Genomic DNA, 21003 nt, shown 5'->3' with positions numbered 1-21003 from the left:
ATACAGGGCTTTTGCATATGTGATCCTTTCCACATGGAATCATTATTCCCTCCTCTTTTCACCTAGTTAACACCTATTCATCCTTCAGATCTCTGCTTAATCATCACTTGCTCAGTGAAGCTTTCCTTGACTTTCCTTTAAGAGGTCAAATTTCCCTTATTGTAGCCTATATCTTTCTTTTGTAGTTCTTATTACAGTTGCAATTTTATATTTGTATATGCAATTCTGTTATGTCTAACTAACTGTCTTAGCAGAGCATAAATTCCATGAGGGTAGGGATCACACTTGTTTTTACTCACCAAACCCATGTCTAGCGGAGGGCTTGGTACGTAACTGTTAAGCAAACAAGTATTTCTAAGTAAGGATACAGAGCAGTAAAATGTCAGAGCATTAGTGAGATGGGCTTGCCACACAAAAGATATAACCAACTGAACCTACAAACATAAAAACAGTTACTATATATAGGGTACCTACTATGTAGCACCTATAAAGGTACAGCTTCATAGGTGTTATCTCATTTAATCCTCACACCAATCCTGTAAGGCAGGTATTCTGTTTGAAAGACATGAAAACTGAGGCAGAGATAGATCAAATGACTTTTCTAAAGTCACACAACTAGTAAGTGACTGAGCTGACATTAGAACCCAAGTCTGTTAAATGACCTTCACTACTTTTATTCACACACCATTTTCTACTCACCCTTCCTCCAAACATCCTCCATTATACTCCAGTAAACAGCCCTCCAACTAGTCAACAAAAGCCTCCATTCACACAGTACTCAGAGGTTCTCTCACTGGCAGTACAAATGCATTTATGTCTTGAAATTTGCCTCTAAAGGCTTCCAATTTTCACAATGGTGATGCTATCTGTGTATAAATTGGTGCCACAAGTAAGATAAATATACAGAGCTCCCAAGGAGATATACTGCTCACTAATTTGGGAAATCGAGGATTTTGAAAATTTTTATTCAATATTAACAATAAATGCATTATTCCTTTAACAAACTATATGACGATATATGTATAAAAATACATGTACACAAATATAACACACAGAGATAAATCTCTTTCAATTAAAGGGGTTAAAATTCTAAGCCCTGATTCCATTTTAATAGGTTTACTCATTTTGAAAAAAAAAAGTCACTTACTTTAAAAATACAAAAACACAGAAATGTACAAGGTAAAATAAGGCCTAAATTCCACCATCCAGCATATTTTTCATGGCTTTTCATATTTATGCATATCTAATGTATATAATTTTGCATAAATTATATTATACTATGTATGCTGTTCTCTAAGCCTGACTTCTTCCTACTCCAGAATGCACTGTGGGTATCTTTCTTCATTTCATTGCATGTACACCTGACTAAGGGCACATGCAATAACTAGGCATCTTTTCTTTAAAACACCTCTTATAATATTCTAGCTTAAAGAACTTTAAAATTCTTTTTCATAATGAACAAATAACTTATCAGATCTAAGAATATTGATGTGAAACATAGGAAAACTTTTCCTTAAAACCCAAACTCTTCTTGGAACACTGTACTGAATTAACCTTCATTCCAGATGCTTTCTTCTTTGATCCTTGCTGGATTTTTTTTTTTTTTTAAACAGAACAGTCTAAAACAAGGGTCAGCGAACCACAGCCTACCACGTCTTTTTGTAAATAAGGTTTTAATGGAACAAAGTCATGCCCATTTGGTTATATATTCTCTATGGCTGCTTTTGCACTATAACAGAGTTGAGTAGTTGTAATAGTATAGCTTGAAAAGCCTAAAATATTAACTAACTGGCTCCTTCCCCCCAAAAGTTTACTGACTCATGGTCTAAAATATAATTTGCTCAAAGACATAATGAATCTAAAAAACGATAAAAGTCTCTATGTTATCGAGTCATACCACCCTCTCATAGTGACTGTAACTATAGGCCTAAGTGCATCAATTTTTATGGTTTTAGTTCTTGTAAATAAAGTAAATCGGGTATAAACAACTTACTTCATATACTTTGTTCCAGTTTTCTGTCTCTAGTTTGTGTTGACTTTGTTTAAGTTGGTTTAAACTTGGCTTAATAAGAGAATTTCCTACTGCTTCCTTTGTCCAGTCATCCACCAGCTTGTGTAAGTCATCTGTGAACATCCCTTTTTTACTGGCTGGAGACTGTTGGCATGATGCTGCATTACTCTCCACACACACTGGATCTATAAGGAAAAAAAACCAAAAAACAAAAAACAGGGAAACCATGAAAAGGAATTAAAACTGATAATCAGATAGCTCTTTGGCCAACAATGCCGTTAACAGAACCACACATGGGGTGCAATTAGGGTGAACACACACTCTAGTTTACCTGAGACATCCTGGTTTAAAGCTGTTGTCCTGGAGTAATTGCTAACAGTACACCCTTTCACTCTCAAAAGTTTCTTCTTGGCTGGGCGCAGTGGCTCACGCCTGTAATCTCAACACTTTGGGAGGCTGAGGCGGGTGGATCACGAGGTCAGGAGTTCAAGACCAGCCTGGCCAACATGGTGAAACCTCATCTCTACTAAAAATACAAAAATTAGCCAGGCGTGGTGGTGGGCGCCTGTAATCCCAGCTATTCGGGAGGCTGAGGCAGAATAGCTTGAACCTGGGAGGCGGAGGTTGCAGTGAGCTGAGATCATGCCATTGCACTCCAGCCTGGGACAGAGTGAGACTCTGTCTCAAAAAAAAAAAAAAAAAAAAAAAAAAAACCACACACACACACACACACACACAAACAAAAAGAAAGTTTCCTCTTGTTTGGACAGCAAATTATATGGTTACCTTAGGTATAAATCAAGTGTAATAAATAGTACTCATAAAAATTAGTATAAACTCTAGTCTTTTCATCAGCTCCCTCAGATAGATACTTAGAAGAGTTAAAAAAGAATCACAGAATGTTAAAAACAAAAAAAGAGGTCTAGTGCAAGCCACTTTTATAATGGGAAAACAAGGCCCAGAATAAGTGAATTGACATGCCCAAGTTCTTGCAACTAATTACCAGCAGAGACAGGCCTGGAACTCTAAAGCCTAGACAAAGACACTCTATCTTTTCAATATACCATACTGACTTTCAAGAAGCTTCAGAAAACTAGAATCTTATTTTATTTTTTACCGATATTTCTGTCTAGGATTTAAAAAGATGAATGTGTATCCAGAATAGCAGAAATGAAGGCACAGATGGTTTGATGAACCTCATGAGTTGTGGAGCATAAGATGTTCAAATAAATGAAAGAAATCAATTATAGAGAATTCCATAAGTATACTTTCCTAATCTGAACATCACACTAAGTCTTTACATCATAACTGAGTACTATTACTCATGCTTACGATATCATTCTCATAGAAAATATTCATAGAGTTCCAATTCCTCTGACTGAATTATAAGCCAAAAACTTAACAGAGTGGGTCTAAAATTAATTTTAGGAAATACAGTTGTGAATTTAAGCATAATAACAGTTCCAGGGATTTAACAAGCATGTGAAGATGTCTTACACATTTGTTATGGTACTTCTTTTAATCACGAAAAAATACAAAAAAAAATTGCAAGAGGTAATGCAAGAAGCTTCCATATTAATACTTTTTGAAACTTATAACAGGCCTGTGATATACACAAGTATCACTCTGTTTTATAGACGGAGAAACTGGGACCCAGAAGATTAACAACTGGAGTTACATGCTGGGGCTAGAATCCAGATATCCTGACTGTCAGGTCAGTGGGCTTTACGTTGTACTCCATCATAAATGCCAACTGCCAAGGTGGGTGGATCACCTGAGGTCAGGGGTTCGAGACCAGGCTGGCCAACATGATGAAACCCCATCTCTACTAAAAATACAAAAATTAGCTGGGTGTGGCGGTGCGCCTGTAATCCCAGCTACTCGGGAGGCTGAGGCAGGAGAATTGCTTGAACCCAGGAGGCGGAGGTTGCAGTGTGCCGAGATCACACCATTGTATTCCAGCCTGGGCAACAGAGCAAGACTCTGTCTCAAAAAATAATAATACAATAAAATAAATGCCAACTGATATAATAAAGTAGGAAATGGAAGAAGATATTTCTTAAAAAGGGAAACATGACAATCTCAATGATTGCATATGCATAGTCTGTGATTTTCTATGAACTCTGTGCTACTGAAAATTTAGATTCAAAGGTGATTAAATATTTTTGTTTGTTTGTTTTAGACAGAGTCTCGCTTTGTCACCCAAGCTGGAGTGCAGTGGCGCAATCCTGGCTCACTGCAACCTCTGCCTCCTGGGTTCAAGCGATTCTCACACCTCAGCCTCCCGAGTAGCTGGAATCAAGGCATGCGCTACCACGCCCGGCTAATTTTTGTATTTTTGGTAGAGATGGGTTTCACCATGTTGGCCAGTCTGGTCTCAATCCTCTGACCTCAAGTGATCTCCCTGCCTCTGCCTCCCAAAGTGCTGGGATTACAGGTGTGAGTCACTGCTCCCAGCCTTAAATATTAAAGGGAAACACAATAATGTTGTATAAGAAGAGTTTAATGAATTAATCAGAACATTCACATATACAAGAGTTTTATAACAACATTTACTAATGTGGGGCAACCATGATATATCAAAATGACATACCAACTTGTTGGAATCCCAATTTTTCTAGGACATAAAATCCTGAGACCCAAAAGTCAGTCTATAATAAAAGCATCATTTCTTCTTGTTATTCCTTTGCACACTCAACTAATTCTCTGCTTATTCCAGCGAGGGAGCAAAGAGCACAACAAAGTTGGGGAAGACTCTGGAGCTGAAGCTTTTATAGACTGTGTTCTCAACCTAGAAGAATGTCAGCAGGTGGGATTAAAAAGAGAAGATAGCCAGAAACAGGAACATATCAATGCCCACAGTTTTGCCTATCCATCTTCTCTTAGAAATATTTTTGTGCCCAATCCCTTCAGCTTCTAAAACATTTGTTGCAGAGAGATTAGGTCTAAATGTCATTAATTTAAGAAAATTTCTGGGGCTGGCACAGTGGCTCACGCCTGTAATCCAATCATTTTGGGAGGCCAAGGTGGGTGGATCACCTGAGGTCAGGAGTTTGAGAGCAGCTTGGCCAACATGGTGAAACCCTGTCTCTACCAAAAATACAAAATTAGGCGGCCACGGTAGTGGGTGCCTGTAATTCCAGCTACTCAGGAGGCTGAGGCAGGAGAATTGCTTGAACTTGGGTGGCGGAGGTTGCAGTGAGCTGAGATCATGCTATTGCACTCCAGCCTGGGGGACAGAGTGAGATTCCATCTCAAAAAAAAAAAAGAACATTTTTGGGTGGGAGGGAGAAAAAGAACATTTCTCCAGTAAGGGAAATACAATGTTAGGACTCTTCTTGTGTATAACTCTGGTCTAACAAGTTATCTTAAATACTCAATTGGCAGTAAGTTAAGGCTGCTGTACTAGTGGCACAATAGCCAACAAGTGGAGGAAAAAATAATTAACAAACCGAAACAAGTATTTAAATGAAACAGGGGCTAGGGCAGCAACCACTGCACTCCAGCCTGGGCGACAAAGCGAGACTGTGTCTCTTAAGCAGGCAATAGAAAGAACAACTACACACACACACAAAGTTATCAAGAACAATGTGCCATATGAAAAGGAAAAAAATGCTATTTGAATGTTATTCAGTATCTATGGTTTACATAAGGCAGGATCATTTATTTATTGATTTCATCTAAAAGTTATTCATATCATAATATAAAAGACCACTTAATTCAAAGCTCACAAGCCAGAAAGTACCCAATCAATGCATATTAAAATAAGTACTATGCAAACGTGGTTTATGATAGGTAGTAATAACATATTAACTTCAAACGTGCTCTTTAATATTCATTTCTTATTGATGAAAAGAATAAAACCAGAGTTCAGTCCTTGATGTTCTTTTTTGTTCTTTCCCCCAAGGTGATGCCTATATTCAGACAGTTTCAGTGATCACTCCACTGCATTATTTCTATCTCTTATCCTATCCCTTGATTTCTCTCTTCAATCACAATCTCACAACCAACTCCCAAATGTATTTTTCTACTTGGATGTTAATAAATTATTCAATTCAGGCCAGGCACAGTGACTCACACCTGTAATCCTAGCACTTTAGGAGGCTGACACAGGAGGATTGCTTGAGGCCAGGAGTTCAAGACCAGCCTGGGCAACATAGGAGGATCTCATCTCAAAAAAAACTTGCTGGGCATGGTGGCACACACCAGTAGTCCCAGTTACTTGGGAGGTTAAGGTGGGAGGCTTGATTGAGCCCAAGAGTGCAGGGTTACAGTGACCTATGATCACGCTACTACATTCCAACCTGGGTGACAGTGAGACCCTGTCTCAAAAAAAATTAAATTAAAAAAAAAATAAATAATTCAAGTCAGTACACCTGGGGTCAAACCTATCACAATCCTGACATCACAATTGGCTTAAATGTCATACTTCTGTTAAAGATACTGAATTTTTTTCCAAGCCACTCAAACTCATATCCTTTGGATCTCCCCACCAATACACACATATCCAGTCCATCACTACGTCATGAAATACCTCCTATACAATGTCTTTTGTCCACTTTCATTTCTACCATTCTATAAGCTCTTAATTATCTCATGCATAGACTACTATGATTGCAATGATCTAAATGGACTCACTCCTTGGCTCTAGCCAATATATTCTTCAAACTACCACCAGATTAATATGAATGAAGGCTGGGCACGGTGACTCACGCCTGTAATCCCAGCACTTTGGGAGGCCGAGGTGGGTGGATCATATGAGGTCAGGAGTTTGATACCAGCCTGACCAACATGGTTAAACCCTGTCTCTACTAAAAATACAAAAATTAGCTGGGCATGGTGGCACGCACCTGTAATCCCAGCTACTCGGGAGGCTGAGGCAGGAGAATCGCTTGAACCTATGAGGTGGAGGTTGCAGTGAGCCAAGATTGCACCACTGCACTCCAGCCTGGGCAACAGAGCAAGACCATGTCTCAAAACAGTAAATAAGTAAAAAATAATATGAGTGAAATGCTGTTTTCAGCTAAAATGCTGCTTAAAAAAAAAAAAAAAAAAAGCTTCCACAGTTCTTTACTGCTAACACCACCAGGATTCCCACTTGTTTAGGTGGCAAAGACCTGGGAAATCATGGTTGTCCTTGCAGAACAAGTACATTATTTTATTTATTATCCTTAAACTAACATGTATCACTTATTAAGCTTAAACATATAATTGTTTTAGATCAGATTATCTTACACTAAACACTAACATAAACATGCTGTAGCAGCTGCCAAATTTTTTTTTTTTTTGAGACAGAGTCTTGCTCTGTCACCCAGGCTGGGGTACAGTGGTGCGATCTCTGCTCACTGCAAGCTCCGCCTCCCGGGTTCTCGCCATTCTCCTGCCTCAGCCTCCCAAGTAGCTGGGACTACGGGCGCTTGCCACCACGCCTGGCTAATTTTTTGTATTTTTGGTAGAGATGGGGTTTCACTGTATTAGCCAGGATGGTCTCGATATCCTGACCTCATGATCCACCCTCCTCGGCCTCCCAAAGTGCTGGAATTATAGGTGTGAGCCACCGCGCCCGGCCCAAATTTTTTTAAGTATAGAAGGAAAACTTTCTACTGTAAATCCTCCATTTCCCCCAACTATTTGAAAGTTATATGTCTTTCTCGCAAATCTTGCATTTTTACCATTTACATGCCTTAATATCATGAAATTGTATCTACTGACAATACTCTTTCCACTTCCCTTAATTTCAATTCTGCCCATTTATCCTTCTTTTTTTTTTTCTTCTTTTTTTGGCGAGATGGAGTTTTGCTCTTGTTGCCCAGCCTAGAGTGCAATGGCACAATCTCGGCTCACTGCAACCTCTGCCTCCCAGGTTCAGGCAATTCTCCTGCCTCAGCCTCCCGAGTAGCTGGGATTGCAAGTGTGCACCACAACACCCGGCTATTTTTTGCATTTTTATGAGAGATGGGGTATCACCATGTTGGTCGGGCTGGTCTCGAACTCCTGACCTCAGGTGATCCACCCGCCCCAGCTTCCCAAAGTGCTGGGATTACAGGCCTGAGCCACCGCACCTGGCCAGCCCATTTATCCTTCGAGACCAACTCAAATCCCATCTTCTGCATGAAGTATTCTCAGACCACTATCATCATTCATTCCCCTCAACCCACTACAGGTACAATTTATGGTTTTGGGAAGCAATGCAGTATAATAGTTAAGAGCCAAGGCTTTGAAGTCAGACAGATTTGGATTCTCTCACCTATTAACTGAGACCCAAAAGAAGTTACTTAACCTCACTAACCTCAGTCTCTTCACCTAAAAAAGACAAACATTAATATTTATCTACCTTACAGAGATGTTCTGAGGATTAAGATAATATATGTAATATATACTTTTTTTTTTTTTTTTTTTTTGAGATGGAGTCTGGCTTTGTCGCCCAGGCTGGAGTGCAGTGGTGTGACCTCGGCTCACTGCAAGCTCCGCCTCCCGGGTTCACGCCATTCTCCTGCCTCAGCCTCACAAGTAGCTGAGACTACAGGCGCCCGCCACCACACCTGGCTAATTTTTTTATTTTTAGTAGAGACGGAGTTTCACTGTGTTAGCCAGGATGGTCTCCATCTCCTGACCTCGTGATCCACCCGCCTTGGCCTCCCAAAGTGCTAGTATTACAGGTGTGTGCCACCACGTCTGGCCCAATATATACGTTTTTAGACAGGGTCTGGCTCTGTCACACTCCTGGACTCAAGCAATCCTCCCACCTCAGCCTCTTGAGTAGCTGTGATTACAGGCGTGTGCCACCATGCCCAACTAATTTTTGTATTTTTTGTAGAGATGGGATTTCGACATATTGCCCAGGCTGGTCTCAAACTCCTGAGCTCAAGTGATCTGCCTGCCTTGGCTTCCCAAAGTGCTGGGAGTACAGGCATGAGCCACATGCCCAGCCTAATACATGCAATATTTTTATTATGTCTTGGGATCTCCCAGACCACCCACACATTCCGTGATTCACCAGGTCTCCAGGGACTCAGATTCATAGCTAAGGTTTATTACAGTGAAAGATACACATTACGGTCAGCAAAGGGAAAAGACAGGAGTCTAGAGAAATTCATGATCAGACTTCCATATGTTCTCTCCCTATCCTTTCTAGAGCAACAAAAAAAATACAGCAACAGGTGTACACATTTCTACCCAGGAAAGCCCATTAGAGACTTAGTGACCACAGTTTTCACTGGGGCCTGGTCTCAGAGGCACATACCAAAATTCCAGACTCTGAGGAGGAAAACATGTGTTCAGCATAAATCACATTATTTGTACCAACAAACCAGGCAAAGTGAACTACTTACCGGTTAGGGAACAGAGGGAAACCAAGTTTCCACATACCAGCCAAGGGCCAATCTTGCCGGCAGGCCTCTCTAAAGATAGCAGTCTCATGTCTGTTATGTTGGCTCTATTCTGTACAGTTTACCATAATGCTCATATTATAAGTTAACTACACAAATACATTGTAGATACCATTACATTGCAATACCATAATTAGTCAGGCATGTTTGCATACACCTGTAGTCCCAGCTACTCGGGAGCTGAGGCAAGAGAATCACTCGAACCTGGGAGGCAGAAGTTGCAGTGGGCCGAGACCACACCACTGCACCCCAGCCTGGGTGACAGAGTGAGACTCTGTCTAAAAAAAAATAATAAATAAACATTGCAAAACCATGTATCAACTCATGTTTCCAACAAAACATGTATAATTGTGGGCAGGGAAGGATATATACATGTTAAGCAGTGCCTTTTTTTTTTTTTTTTTGAGATGGAGTCTTGCTCCGTCACCCAGGTTGGAGTGCAGTGGCGTGAACTCAGCTCACTGCAACTTCCGCCTCCTGGATTTAAGCTATTCTCCTGTCTGAGCCTCCCGAGTAGGTGGCATTACAGGTGCCTGCCACCATGCCTGGCTAATTTTTGTATTTTTAGTAGAGACAGGGTTTTGCCATGATGGCCAGGCTGGTTTCGAACTCCCGACCTCAGGTGATCTGCTCACTTCAGCCTCCCCAAGTATAGGGATTACAAGCATGAGCCACTGCACCTGGCCAAGCACTGCTTCTTAAAATGGGTTCCCTGGTAAAATGGTTTTGGGAGATTTTGTATATTATCTCCTTTCTTGGACATTCTCAGTTCATATTAGCACATTAAAGGACCTAAGAAATTCTACAGTGGAGAGACTGGTATTTATATTACTTAATAACGCATTTCGCATTTGACCATGTAACACCTATTAACTCCCTGCTGACAACTTATGAAATGCTGTGCTAAGGCCAACAAATGTGTTCACCAATCTTGGCCAAATGGGAAAAGATGAAATGTCAGCAAGTTTTGAAAGAGCACTATTAGAGCTAGAAATATGAAATCACCTGTTCCTTTGAGAGGCAATAAAGTAACAAAACTACTGGAAGGTACGTGTGGAGCACCCTGTCTTTGTGAACGTGGCCTCCATGAGTTATAAAAAGAAAGAGAAAATGAAGATAATTTAGTTCCTACTTAAGAAGACATGACCATTTTTATACTAAATCTGGTTCGAGGGCCTGGCACAGTGGCTCACACCTGTAATCCCAATGACTCTGGAGGCAGAGGCAGGAGGACTGCTTGAGGTCAGGAGTTTGAAATCAGCCTGGGCAACATAGCAAGACCCCATCTCTAAAAAAAAATTTTTAAAAAGATTAGCCAGGCACAGTGGTACACGCCTATAGCCCTAGCTACTTGGAAGGCTGAGGCAGGAGGACTGCTTGGGCCCAAGAGTTTGAGGTTACAGTGAGCTATGACTGAGCCACTGTACTCTAGCCTGGGTGACAAAGCAAGACCCTGTCTCTAAAAAATAAACACATAAATAACAAAGCCTGGTTTGGAAACCATCTAAATATTTTAATAAACAAGTTAATTTAACAGAAGTACAATAATCACATACTCTCCTTCCTGCCTACTAAAAAAGATAATTTCTGGCTTCCAGCATGACAGAGTGAGGATGTTAAGAAACCTCCCTCAAAAGCAATCCTAAAATTGGACAAAATTCAAAAACAACCATTTTAGTACTCCAGAATTTGTCCTAAGGAATACAACAAAATCAGAAGCATTTATTCGTGAAAACTACTGAACTTTTCAGGTAAGAACTGTGCAATCCGTGGTGTTTTTGCATAAGGCTGTTCCCATCACCCCCACCCAGTTCTGTTGCCCAGCAATTCTACCAAAGTGGGGCATTCTGAGAAAACAATAAGTTTGGCTGCTGTTGCTGCTACCATAGGGGATTCACTTGATTTGGAACTTTAGAAGCAGGTACTCCATTAGCCTGAGCTTAACAGGGAGATCTGAGAAGTGAGATAGCCATGGGGACTTGATAAATTCTCCACATGTCAGGCTGAGCGTGGTGTCTCACACCTATAATCCCAAAACTTTGGGAGGCCAAGGCAGGTGGATCACCTGAGGTCAGGAGTTTGAGACCAGCCTGGCCAACATGGTGAAACCTTGTCTCTACTAAAAATAGTAAAATTAGCCAGGTGTGGTGATGCACACCTGTAATCCCAGCTACTCGGGAGGCTGAGGTGGGAGGATCGCTTGAACCTGGGAGGCAGAGGTTGCAGTGAGTTGAGATCACGCCACTGCAATACAGCCCGGGGAACAGAACTAGACTCTGTCTCAAAAAAAAAAAAGAAAAAAAAGAAAAAAAAGAATAAAAACCCAAAAACTCCACACATCTCAGGCTGACTGGATGGTTCTCTAACCATAATGATTTTAAAGTACAAAAATAAGAGATAATGAGTGGTGGCACACACCTGTAATCCCAGCACTTTGGGAGGCTGAGGCAGGAGGATCACAAGGTCAGGAGATCAAGACAAGCCTGGCCAATATGGTGAAACATCGTCTCTACTAAAAATACAAAAATTAGCCAGGCGTGGTGGCGGGTGCCTGTAGTCCCAGCTACTCGGGAGGCTGATGCAAGAGAATTGCTTGATCCTGGAAGGCGGAGGTAGCAGTGACCCAAGACTGCTCCACTGCACTCCAGCCTGGGCAACAGGGCGAGACTCCCCATCTCAAAAACAACAACAACAAAAAAAAAAAAAACAAAAAAAGAGAGATAATGAGAAAAATCTTCAAACTCTTCAAAATTAAACAACACACTACCAATAATCCATGGATCAAAGAGGAAGTCTCAAGGGAAATTAGAAAACATTTAGAACTTAAAAAAAAAAAAAGAAAATATACGGCCGGGCGCGGTGGCTTACGCCTGTAATCCCAGCACTTTGGGAGGCCGAGGCCGGTGGATCATGAGGTCAGGAGATGGAGACCATCCTGGCTAACACAGTGAAACCCCATCTCTACTAAAAATACAAAAAATTAGCTGGGTGTGGTGGCAAGTGCCTGTAGTCCCAGCTACTCGGGAGGCTGAGGCAGGAGAATGGCGTGAAACCGGGAGGCGGAGCTTACAGTGAGTGGAGATTGCGCCACTACACTCCAGCCTGTGGGACAGAGCGAGACTCCGTCTTAGCAACAGCAACAACAGAAAATATAATATATCAAAACCTAGGGAATACTGGAGTACAAAAAATAAACTTCAATGTATGCAAAGGTAAAAAAAAAAAAAAAATCATTTAGGAGGTCATGAGATCCCAGGATAGAATGTATTTGTCAAAATGCACAGAAAAGGCACAAAGAATGAACCTTAATATATGCAAATTTAAAAAGTAATTTAGGGGGTCTGGGAATCCCAGAACGGAATGTAGAATATGACAAAAGCATCTAACTATATTGAAAATGTATGAAGCAACCTCATATAAGGGGGTAGAAGAACAGATGCTGAACTATATAACTTTGGAAATGAGTGGCACATGTAATACTGAAGGCAAAAGAAACTGTACATAAGCATTGTATTCTGCTTGATGAAAGTGTTTCCCACTAGGGTTTGGGTTAAAATTCTGAAACTACAATACTTGTTTACTGGAATTAAACAAGTAAATGGCTGGAGGATGGTGGGAGCCAGGTTTCTCACTTCTGGAGTGGGAGGTTACAGATAAGCAAATAGATAAGTCGATAAGGGCAGAATGATCCATGTGGCAATGGAGTAGAGTTGGAGACATCAATATGAATGCAAATTTACCTTAATATAGATATGGATGATTACCTATAGAAATATTCATAGGTAGGGGTGTGTGTGTATATATATATATTAGTATACATATGTATAGTTCTTTATCAGCTGAGGGCCTAGAAGCAATGATACCTCAAGCACTCAAATCTTGGTTTCTTTTTTGTTAAAAAGGGTCTCACTCCGTCACCCAGGATGGAGTGCAGTGTTGCAATCACTGTTCACTGCAGCCTTGACCTCCCAGGATTAAGCAATCCTCCTACCTCAGCCTCCTGTGTAGCTGGGACTACAGGCATGCGCTACCATGACTGGCTAATTTTAAAAAAAATTTTCTGTAGATATGAGGTGTCACTGTGTTGCCAGGGGCGGTCTTGAAATCCTGGCCTCAAGTAATCCTGCTGCCTCGGCCTCCCAAATGATTTTAAAGGACAAAAATAAGAGATAATGAGCAGTGGCTCACACCTGTAATCCCAGCACTTTGGGAGGCTGAGGTGGGCGGATCACAAGGTCAGAAGATCAAGACCAGCCTGGTCAACATGGTGAAACCGAGTCTCTACTAAAAATACAAAAAATTAGCTGGGCGTAGTGGCGGGGGCCTGTAATCTCTGCTACTCGGGAGGCTGAGGCAGGAGAATCTCTTGAAACCGGGAGGCGGAGGTTGCAGTGAGCCGAGATGGCGCCACTGCACTCCAGCCAGGGTGACAGAGTGAGACTCCGTCTCAAAAAAAAAAAGAAAAAAAAAAGAAACTAGGGGAAAAAAATGATCAAAATAAACACAAGGCATGTAGAAGGCAGAAAATAATAAAGAGCAGAAATCCATACAATTTAAAATCGGAAAACAATAGAGAAAAAAATCAATAAAAGCAAATACTGGATCTTTTGTAAAGATAAAACTGATAAACTATTAAGAATCACAAAGAAAAAAGAAGACAAATTAAATATCAGGAATGAAAGGTAATATCATTCCCCAGATATTAAACATAATGTTCATATTATCTGTAAACACAAAAATTCAACAGCATAGACAAAATGGAACAAGTCCCCCCCAAAACCACAAACTACTGAAACTCACCCAACATGAAATACGTAATCTAAATAATCCTATAACTACTATTGAAGAGTGTGATTTTTTTTGGGATGGAGTCTCACTCTGTCACCCAGGCTGAAGGGCAGTGGCGCGATCTCAGCTCACTGCTACCTCTACCTCCTGGGTTCAAGCGCTTCTCCTGTCTCAGCCTCTCTGGTAGCTGGGATTACAGGCGCGTGCCACCGCTACCACGCCTGGCTAATTTTTGTATTTTTAGTAGACATGGGGTTTTGCCATGTTGGCCAGGCTGGTCTCAAACTCCTGACCTCAGATGATCCTCCCGCCTTGGCCTCCCAAAGTGCTGGGATTACAGGCATGAGCCACCACGCCTGACCAAAAGTTTGAAAAGTTTGTAGTTAAAAACCTCCCAAAAAAGAAATCTCTGAGCCCAGATGGTTTCATTGGAAAAATTTCCCAGATATTTAAAGAAGAAATAATACCAACTCAAGACAAACTCTTCAGAAAATAGAAAAGGAAGGAGAAGATGGACTTCTAAAAATGCAGAATAAGGGCCTGGGTAAACTTTCTTGCCTTCAAAAACAATAAAAATATAGGCAAAACAGCTAGAACCAACCACCCCTGATAATTATCCAAAGCCATAGAACAAAACTAAAAACCTCTATGAAAGATAAACTGTGGAAACTACTGGCATCTGTGACATTTTGACCTGGGGCAATTCTCATTCCCCCTTGCTCCCCAGCTCAGGGTTGTGGTAGCCAACAAACAGCAGCACTGCACACCATGGAGCAATCAGACCTCTTTTTGAGCTCCCTTAAAAACACCATTTCCAGTGCACAGTCAATATTTTGCAGCACCCTGGAAAGATTTCTATTTCCCAAGTGTGGTGGATATTTGATTTCACTCAAAGCTCTGCTCACCTGGCAGTGGAAGAGCATAGTGGAATAGAGAGTAGGGGCTACCTGCAAGGCATTACTGAGACTATGGGAAAGTGCAGGTAACAACTCAGCTGCCTAAGGCTGAGATTTCAGTTGGGGCAAATAAGAACCTAGACTAGAATTAAAAGGGAATTCTGGGAGAACTAGATGACCATAAGAAACTTTGAAAACCTCTAACATATTCTTGGGAATATAAAAGTCTGACATGCCCACAAAAGACCTAAGAAAGGAGAAGGTGCCAATCACTCACTTCTGGTTGACCTTGAGTTCCTAGGCAAGCAGGAAGTAAATCAAAGGTTGTCTTGTCTTGTAAACTGTCTGAAGTTTGATCTCTAACAGAGATCCCTTTGGAAAAGATATCCAGGCAAGGCACTTAGTGAACTCTTCTGACCAATCATGGCTCATCACTAAACGGTACTGGCTCAGATGTGAACCTTGGGAAACCAGGCTTAAAAATTAAAAAATAAATAAATAAAAACAATTCCAACAGGGAGGCCAGGTGTATTGGCTCATGCCTGTAATCCCAGAACTTTAGGAGGCTGAGGTAAGAGTATCTCTTGAGGCCAGGAGTTTGAGACCAGCCTGGACAACAGAGCAAGACCCCATCTTTACAAAAATTTTAAAAATTAGCCATGTGGGCCCGGGCACGGTGGCTCACACCTGTAATCCCAGCACCTTGGGAGGCCGAGCCGGGTGGATCACGAGGTCAGGAGATCGAGACCATCCTGGCTAACACGGTGAAACTCCATCTCTACTAAAAATACAAAAAATTAGCCGGGCGTGGTGGCAGGCGCCTGTAGTCCCAGCTACTGGGGAGGTTGAGGCAGGAGAATGTCGTGAACCCAGGAGGCAGAGCTTGCATTGAGCCAAGATCGCGCCACTGCACTCCAGCCTGGGTGACAGAGCGAGAGTCCATCTCAAAAAATAAATAAAATAAAATAAAATAAAATAAAATAAAATAAAATTAGCCATGTGGGCCAGGAGCGGTGGCTCACGCCTGTAATCCCAGCACTTTGGGGCAGGTGGATCATGAGGTCAGGAGATCAAGACTATCCTGGCCAACATGGTAAAACCCTGGCTCCACTAATATACAAAGAAAATTAGATGGGCGTGGTGGTGCGTGCCTGTGATCTCAACTACTCATAAGGCTGAGGCGGGGAATCACTTGACCCGGGAGGCAGAGGTTGCAGTGAGCCGAGATCACACCACTGCACTCCAGCCTGGTGACAGAGCAAGGCTCGGTCTCTTTTTTTTTTTTTTTTTTTTGAGACAGAGTCTCGTTCTGTCGCCCTGGCTGGAGTGCAGTGGCCGGATCTCAGCTCACTGCAAGCTCCGCCTCCCGGGTTTTACGCCATTCTCCTGCCTCAGCCTCCCGAGTAGCTGGGACTATAGGCGCCCGCCACCTCGCCCGGCTAGTTTTTTGTATTTTTTAGTAGAGACGGGGTTTCACCGTGTTAGCCAGGATGGTCTCGATTTCCTGACCTCGTGATCCGCCCATCTCGGCCTCCCAAAGTGCTGAGATTACAGGCTTGAGCCACCGCGCCAGGCCGGCTTGGTCTCTTAAAAAACAAAAACAAAAACAAAAACAAAAAAACAAAAAAACAAAAAACAAAATTGCCATGTGTTGTGGCATGCACCTATAGTCCCAGGTACTAGGGAAGCTGAGGTGGGAAGATTGCCTGAGCCCAGGAGTTTGAGGCTGCAGTGAACTAGATCATGCCACTATACTCCAGCCTGGGCAACAGAGCAAGACTATGTCTCTTTGAAAAAGAAAATCTAGCAGGGAATTCAATGGCCATACACTGCAGGGAATGTAAAATTTGTCCAGGAAAATCACTAAATAGCAACAAGAAAAACAACAACAACCCTTGAGGGGTAGAAGAATCTGATACTAGAGTTCTTTAATATATGATTTAAAATGTCCAGTTTGCACCACAAAATTAAGAGACACGCAAAGAAACAGGAAAGTATGACACACATGCAGGAAAAGGGGCCCAACAAAAACATCCTGGAGGGGGCCTATATTTTGGATTTAGTAGGCAAAGCTTTTATATCAGCTATTATAAATACAGCTGACCCTTGAACAAAACAGGTTTGAACTGTGCAGGTCCACTTATATGTGGATTGTTTTCAACCAAATATGGATAGAAAATACAGTATTCTGGGAAGTGAAACCTGCATATATAGAGGGCTGACATTTTGTATATATGTGCATTCCTCAGGGCCACCTGTGGAACTTGACTGTGTGGATTTTACCATACGCAGGAGTCCTGGGACCGATCTCCACATATACCAAGGGACAAACCGTATATTCAAACTTAAGGAAACTATGCCTAAAAAAATTAAAGTGTGACAACAATATCTCACACCAAATAGAGATGGAAGTTGTTTTTAAAAAGCAAATTCTAGAGCTTAAAAGTACAGTATCTGAAGTGAAAAATTAAATAGAGGGTTCCATTAAGAGATTTTAGTGGGAAAAAGAAATAATCAACCAACAAGAAAACAGGTTAATAAATCCACTTTGAAGAACAGAAAGAAAAAAGAATTAAAAAAAAAAAAAAAAGGTCGGGCGCCGTGGCTCACGCCTGTAATCCCAGCACTTTGGGAGGCCGAGGCGGGCGGATCACAAGGTTAGGAGATCGAGACCACGGTGAAACCCTGTCTCTACTAAAAATACAAAAAATTAGCCGGGCGCGGTTGTGGGCACCTGTAGTCCCAGCTACTAGGGAGGCTGAGCCAGGAGAATGGCGGGAACCCGGGAGGCGGAGCTTGCAGCGAGCCGAGATCGCGCCACTGCACTCCAGCCTGGGCGACAGAGCGAGACTCGGTCTCAAAAAAAAAAAAAAAAAAAAAAAAGAGGCCGGGAGTGGTGGCTACGCCTGTAATTCCAGCACTATGGGAGGCCAAGGCAGGAAAATCACTTGAGGTTAGGAGTTCAAGATCAGCCTGGCCAACATGGTGAAACCCCGCCTCTACTAAAAATACAAAAATTAGCTGGGTGTGGTGGTGCTTGTCTGTAATCCCAGCTACTTGGGGGGCTGAGGCACGAGAATTGCTTGAACCTGGGAAGTGGAGGTTGCAGTGAGCCAAGATCACACGACTGCACTCTAGCCTGGGTGACAAAGCAAGACTCTGTCTCATAAATGAATAAATAGATAAAATAAAAAATTTAAAAATTTAAAAAAGTGAAAGAGCCTCACAGACCTGTTGGACACTATCAAGCATGATAAATATGCATAATAGGAGTTCCAAAAATAGAAAGGAAAGGGTCAGAAAAAATATCAGAATAAATAATAACTCTAAATTTCCAAAACTGAATGACAAATATTAATTTACACATTCAAGAAGCTCAGTGAACTATAACTAAAGTAAATTTAATGAGATCCTTACCTAGACACTCATAATCAAATTGATGAAAATCAAAAACAAAAAGAAAATCTTTAAAGAAGACAAAAAATAGACTTGTCATGTATAAGGGACCTCATTAAAATTAAGAGCTGACTTCTCATCGGAAACCATATAGGCCAAAAGACAATGAGATGACATTGTCAAAGTGTTGAAAGAGTAAGACTATCAAAGAAGAATTCACCTAAATCTTTCAAAAATGAAGGAGACCCGGCCAGGCACAGTGGCTCACACCTGTAATCCCAGTACTTTAGGAGGCTGAAGCAGGCAGATCACTTGAGGTCAGAAGTTCGAGACCAGCCTGGCCAACATGGTGGCACCACGTTTCTACTAAAAATAGAAAAATTAGCCAAGCATAGTGGTGGGAGCCTGTAATCCCAGCTACTCGGGAGGCTGAGGCAGGAGAATCACTTGAACCTGGGAGGCAGAGGTTGCAGTGAGCTGAGATCGCACCACTGCACTCCAGGCTAGGCAACAAAACGAGACTCCATCTCCAAAAAAAAAAAAAAAAAAAAGGAGATCCACACAACACTGTGCTATAAACTCCTTGAAGAGGGTGACCTTCTCATAGTAATAGACATCATGCTTTTACTTTGCATGTAGTTGGAGATTGTTATGTTTTAAGAAAGTGAGTAACAGTTTTCTATAGGTGAATTTTAATCTATAGAAAAAGAAATGTGTCTTGTGAAAAGTATGTAATACAGTTCAGGGCACCAAACTGTGCACTGTCTTTTGGGAGCCAACTGTTCAGTTGTGAGTGTTCAAAGGTGGACAAAAGCTAGTCTATATACCAGGGGAGAAGTGGATAAGGTAAATACGACTGAGATTTGGAAATAACCAGTTATAACAGTAAAGTAGCCATGCCTCTAGATTTACTCTCTTGTTTACCTATTCTTTATCTCAGAGACCTAATGTTAAGTATCAAAAGCAAAATATTTGTTGTGAAAAAGATTTGAAATAATGGAAGATGACTAATGCTTGGGAACATGCAAAAGGAACTTTATGCTTTCAATGCTCATTCTAATAACTAGTTCTTCTTGATGACTGGAATACAAAGAATACTAAAAAATCTGAATTTAAATCGAACCAAGCATTTTTAGAATAAGACCTTTCCCGAATAATCCCAGCACTTTGGGAGGCCAATGTGGGCATATCACTTGAGCTCAGAAGCTGTAGATCAGCCTGGGCAACATAAGGAGACTCCATCTCTATTAAAAAAAAAATCAGCTGGGCATGGTAGTGTGCACCTATAGTCCCAGCTACTTGGGAGGCTGAGGTGGGAGGATCACTTGAGCCCGGGAGGTCGAGGCTGCAGTAAGCTGTGATGGCGCCATTGCACTTCAGCCTGAGGGACAGAGAGAGACCCTGTCTCAAACACAAAACAAAAAAGATTGGAATGGAATCTTTATTATTTTACATTATTCCCCAAAACCCTAGAAAGTCTAAATCCAAATGGTTCTGATTTCTTTTACAAGAATGATTTTGTCTTTTCAAATTTTTAGGTGTCTTATTGCATAAGATAAAACTTTATTAATAGACTTATTAAGCAAAATAATTTTTTTCAATTTTGTACTTTTCAGTATTTTTTCTATCAACTTTATGGCAGAAAAGGAAGCATCTATTTTCTTAAAGAGAAGAGTTTTAAATAGCTAGCTATTTTAGCGTTCCTATTAAAATAGGATTCTACTTGTTATATTTAATTAAAGAAATTTAACCTGGGCCAGAACAGAAGGTGTTAAGAATATCAGATGTTTCTGTGAGCTGGAAGCTGTCACAGCAGTGACACACTTGAATTGGAAATCACCAAAATTTCCTTCTTATTTTCTAGTCACCAAACAAAACACAGGCATGCTTTTTCATACCTTATGTTTTGTAAGTTGAATTGTACCAGGCCCTTTAACAGCCTTTGATCCAAGTTAAGCTAGTCCTTTATGTCCTTGTTTTTTAAAAACAAATTCCATAAATGGAAAAAAAATAAAAATAGAAACACTTCTAATAAAAAACTGAAAATTCATTGCTAGCTGACCTAACTTACAAGAAATATTAAAGTGAGTCCTTCAGGATGAAATAAAACAATGCTAGTTACTCAAATCCACATGAAAAAATAAAGCACACTGCTGAAGAGAACTACATAGGTAAATATAATATTCAGTATAAATGTACTTTGTGTTTATAACTCTTTACTTTTCCTATCTGATTTCAAAGTCAACTGCATAAAGCAATAACTATAAAATTGTGTCAATGAGCTTATAACATGTAAAGATGTGTATAACAATAATAGTACAAAGAAGTGAGGGAATATGTGTGTGTATGTATCACACACATATATATTAGAGAAATGTTTTGTGTACCATTGAAGTTAATTTAGTATTAAACTGAACTAGAGGCCGGGCGAGGTGGCTCACGCCTGTAATCCAGCATTTTGGGAGGCTGAAGCGGGCGGATCACCTGAGGTTAGGAGTTTGAGACCAGTCTGGCCAACATGGTG

General features: G+C 41.1%; 1 protein-coding gene across 2 annotated transcripts in view; it reads right to left on the bottom strand.

Annotated features, from left to right (window-relative positions):
• The window catches only part of WNK3 (WNK lysine deficient protein kinase 3), a 170460-nt gene that overhangs the window by 7119 nt on the left and 142338 nt on the right, over positions 1-21003 (bottom strand). For both annotated transcript variants that reach the window (XM_025372570.1, XM_025372571.1), the window contains one exon: positions 1994-2196. In XM_025372570.1, coding sequence (XP_025228355.1) covers positions 1994-2196 — 203 coding nt within the window. The remainder of the gene's footprint in view (positions 1-1993; positions 2197-21003) is intronic.

The sequence above is a fragment of the Theropithecus gelada genome, chromosome X, assembly GCF_003255815.1.
Source record: "Theropithecus gelada isolate Dixy chromosome X, Tgel_1.0, whole genome shotgun sequence".
NCBI lineage: Eukaryota > Metazoa > Chordata > Mammalia > Primates > Cercopithecidae > Theropithecus > Theropithecus gelada.
The sequence above is the reverse complement of the archived record's forward strand: the minus strand, read 5'-3'. Positions and strand labels throughout refer to the sequence as shown.